This window comes from Penaeus chinensis, chromosome 1 (assembly GCF_019202785.1).
Source record: "Penaeus chinensis breed Huanghai No. 1 chromosome 1, ASM1920278v2, whole genome shotgun sequence".
Taxonomy (NCBI): Eukaryota; Metazoa; Arthropoda; class Malacostraca; order Decapoda; family Penaeidae; genus Penaeus; species Penaeus chinensis.
In genome coordinates, this window is record NC_061819.1 from 19808020 (window position 1) to 19813019 (window position 5000).

A 5000-nucleotide genomic window follows, 5' to 3' on the forward strand; every position below is an offset into this window, starting at 1 on the left:
TGTCTTTGTGTATGTATGGATGTATGTATGTATATATGAAGATATGCATGCTTTTATGTATGTATGTATGTATGTATGTATATATGCGTGCCTTTATGTATGTATGTATGTGTGTATGTATGTATAACTGTATGTATGTATCCATGTATGTATATATGTGCATATTTATACTTTTATGTATGTATGCATGTATGTATGTATGTATGTATGTATGCACTGTACGTATGCAAAACCTTTTGAAGTCAAAAGCAGCAAATGCACGGGGATCTAGAAAGGCTTAAACGCTTAGCTGATCGTCCAAAACGCAGGAGGCGAGAATCTCCTTTTCTCAGAATAAACACCTTTCGAAAATACATCACAAACACTCAAATGTCCCTGATAAAAGATTAGCTGGAAGTCTTTGAAGCAATATAGGTTCTGACGCTGCGAAGCAGAATCAAATCCGATGGGAAATTGGTGATTAAGTCAGCAATTTGGAATCAGAATTATGAATTTATCGATTATGAATAAGTTGCGGAGACGTAAAGCCAGGATGGAGAGTTGTTCAATACAGGCGACTCTCGCGGTCACACATTTTCTCCAATAGACAGTGAATAGTATGACGTAGTATGTAACAGTTTCTTTTCTAAGCATTGATGCGTACACACACACACACACACACACACACACACACACACACACGCACACACGCACACACGCACACACGCACACATACACACACACACACACACACACTCACACATACACACGCACACACACACACACACACGCCGTATGACCACCAGTTTTATATATATATATATATATATACATATATATATAAGAAATATATATGTATATAAATATATATACGTATATATATACATATATATATATATATATATATATATATATATATATATATATATTTATTTATATATATATATATATATATATATATATATATATATTCATTTATATATATATATATATATATATATATATATATATATATATATATATAAATAAATATATATATATATATATATATATATATGTATATATATACGTATATATATTTATATACATATATATTTCTTATGTCGTCTGACATAAGAAAACTATAATTATTTATATATATATATATATATATATATATATATATATATATATATATTTATATATATGTGTGTGTGTGTGTGTGTGTGTGTATAACTTTAGTTTTGTGTGTATATAACTTTAGTTTTCTTATGTCAGACGATTTATCCAAGACATTCAGGGTTTATGAGCGCACGCGTGTATATATGTGTGTGTGTGCGTGTATGCATACATGTTTCCGCGTATAAGTAAGATAAATTATTATATATCCTAACATTTGCCTATTAATATTTCTCACAAACAAAGACCCTTTTGGAAATAACGAAATTTTCTCGCCGCGGCATCTGTTTTGACTGACACAAGCCTGGTGTACCTGCCTGCCTGTGGAGCCTTAATGGAAATATAATAGCGGTAGCTGGCACCGTTCATCTATCAGGGATGGGAGAGAAAGACTGTTGTGCCGTGGAGTTTTGCAAACCATTTTGGCGAGCTCGGGTATTTCCTCTTTATTCCTGTGCGTTTGAGAGGTCTGTTTCAATGGCTCGTTTCCAAATTGTTCCAATATATTTTTTTCATTTTTTTTGTCGTTATTATTGGTAAACGTTCCTGACTCTTTTTGAATTATGATTTTTTTTAAGTATTATATCAACACTTTCTTTAAATACAATGAAAGAAGTCAACGTCTAGATAACTGGGAGTCTCATAGTGAGCGATAATTTAGCTGTACATGTGTATTAGGTTTGCTCCCACACCTTCAAGCTCTAAATGGACCAGGAAGTGGAGGAAAGAGAGAGAGAGCAAGAGCGAAAGCGAGAGAGAGAGAGAGAGAGAGAGAGAGAGAGAGAGAGAGAGAGAGAGAGAGAGAGAGAGAGAGAGAGAGAGAGAGAGAGAGAGAGAGAGAGAGAGAGAGAGAGTGAGTTAGTGAGTGAGTGAGTGAGTGAGTGAGTGAGTGAGTGTGTATGAGAGAGAGAGAGAGAGAGAGAGAGAGAGAGAGAGAGAGAGAGAGAGAGAGAGAGAGAGAGAGAGAGAGAGAGAGAGAGAGAGAGAGAGAGAGAGAAAGAGAGAGAGAGAGAGAGAGAGAGAGAGAGAGAGAGAGAGAGAGAGAGAGAGAGAGAGAGAGAGAGAGAGAGAGAGAGAGAGAGACAGAGAGAGAGAGATCACAAAGGGATAAAGTGAGAGATGAGAGAAAGAAGAAAAAAAATACACATATAGGCACAGACCATAAATAGCGCTCGTGAAAAAAAAAACAATGAAAGAGACAAAGAGAAAAGACGGATAAGGATATAAACAGAGAGAGGGAGATGAGCTGAACAGTAGGCTGAAGGTTTAAGGTCAAAGTAGGTTTCATGCTTAACACTTATCTATGGCGAAGAGAGTGGGTGTGAAGGCCGTAAGACTGGTGAATGGGCACGGTGTGTATGCTAGTGAGGCTTATTGTGAATAAATGAGCGTGAGATGGTTAATAGTAATGGGTAACAGTGATAAAGTTGAGGAATATAGCACTGAAGATCATAAAAAGACATAATTAAAATATCAATGAAATAAATAAGGCTCATAAATCATGAAGAAGTACATAAAGAGGTAAAATAAATAATAAATAATGAAAGAGGCATTCATGATGTTATACAAGGCGTGTTGTAAAAAAGAGAATCCTGGAGAGAGAGAAAGAAAGAAAGAAAAAAAAAAAAAACAGATCAAATCAGTCACCCCTCATTAACAACCTCATCACCACTAAAGAAAACGGATAATTAGATGCCACTTTTGAATTACCACATTTATATTTTTTCGTACAAAGAACCGAACCATAGTGACACATATAACGCCCACTCATTCACAAGCGAACAAAACACGCGGCAAATGACTACAATTCCACATTCTGCGGAAATTTAGGGCAAGACGAAAGTTCTTAAGGAGGACGCAATGGAACAAGAATACGAGGCTCGACTAGTCTCGCCGGTAAAGTTCGAGTGAAATGAGTCCCCGATGGGCAGACTTGCTCAGATTTGTCCCGGCTTAAGGACTTCGCTAGACGAGCAACTTTTGCTAATTGGAGTTCGAGAATGGAGACATGCAATGGCACTACAGCCATGCGAGCCCGGCAATGGATCCAGCGACGCCCACTCATAAGGACGAATAAACACACATCCGTTCCTGTGTCGAAACCCAAATACGCGTCCACACGCATGAGGCGCGCGAGAGAAAGAGAGAGAGAGAGAGAGAGAGAGAGAGAGAGAGAGAGAGAGAGAGAGAGAGAGAGAGAGAGAGAGAGAGAGAGAGAGAGAGAGAGAGAGAGAGAGAGAGAGAGAGAGAGAGACAGAGAGTGAGAGAGAGAGAGAGAGAGAGAGAGAGAGAGAGAGAGAGAGAGAGAGAGAGAGAGAGAGAGAGAGAGAGAGAGAGAGAGAGAGAGAGAAAGAGAGCATGAAGGTAGGTATATATAGTTTGTATGTATATATATATATATATATATATATATATATATATATATATATATGTATATATACATATATACTTATATACACACACACACACACATATATATGTATATATTTATATATATATACACACACACATACATGACTCTCTATCTTTCTGTTTATCTGTTTTTCTATCTATCTATCAATTAGTCAGACAATCAATCAATCAATCTCTGTTTTTCTATCTATCTATCTACCTATTTATATATATATATACACACATATATATACATATATGTAAACACACATACACACACACACACACACACACACACAGACACACACACACACGTGTACATACAATTATGCATTTATAATCACATTCACACACACATATATACTTACACAAATATATATATATATATATATATATATATATGTATGTATGTATGTATGTATGTATGTATGTATGTATATGCGTGTGTGTGTGTATCAATATACATATATGTATAATTATGTGTAGGTCCTTTGATATATCAAAAGGAAATATCTTTAAGTGAAGAGCAAACAGCAGCAATCAAGAGAGAAAAGAAAGCAAAAGGAGAAACACAGAGAAAGGGACAAAAGAGAAGGAATCCCCCGGGACCCACCTGACGAAGACGTGACGAGAACGGTGTCCCTGGGGCTCGCCGCTATCATTCTCTTCACCACGTCGATTTGCTCCAACAAAAGCTGCACTGTGTTGAGGTACTGCGCTTCGCAGGGGACGTACACAGACCAGAACTGCGGCGGAGAGAGAAACCTTGACTTAAACAGAGTCTGTGAAAAAATAAATAAATAAATATTTGTTTACTGTACACAACTTCCTTTACGTTGTAGGGAAAGAAATTATGAGTAAATTTTGTTTGTATTAAAAGATTTGTGATAAGGTAAATGTATATTGATAGGCACTCTGCGCTTAGAGGGTAAGAAAATCTACATTCTATCAACAACTTGTGGATCTACTCGCATTTCCAGAGCCTCTCTCTCCAATGGCGAGCCGAGTAGATGTATGTAGATATATGCAAGCTCATACAAACCTCTCGCAGGGACGTGTGACTGCGTTATCTAAATTCAATCTCGTGAGAATATGATCCCACTTCGTTGATGGCAAATATCTCTGAATGTTGCTCGTTTTCGTTGGAATATGTATGCGTTCATAAATATGCGCCTTCGCTGATGTATACGTGTACACGCACATGAGCGCACACGCTTAAACACACACAAACACACACACTCACACACGCAAACACACATACACCACCTTAACGCGCACAAAACGTACCGCGACAAATTACAAAAGAAAACTATAAAAAGGCGCACTCGCAAAACATAGAGTTCTAAACGTAAACAAGTACACACCTGAGGATACAAACACGCACACATAACAAAAATGGCCCAGAATTTCTTCGAGGACAGGGAACCCGACTCTATTTTTCTCATGGAAATTTCAACCACGAAACGAAGTAG

The 5000-nt window shown here is 36.9% G+C and overlaps 1 protein-coding gene across 1 annotated transcript in view; it reads right to left on the minus strand.

Moving 5' to 3' along the window:
• LOC125034024 (dipeptidase 1-like) overlaps positions 1–5000 on the minus strand; it is a 129265-nt gene that overhangs the window by 48081 nt on the left and 76184 nt on the right. Inside the window, exon 3 of the mRNA XM_047625699.1 lies at positions 4142–4274. Within this exon, the coding sequence (XP_047481655.1) occupies positions 4142–4274 (133 nt within the window). The remainder of the gene's footprint in view (positions 1–4141; positions 4275–5000) is intronic.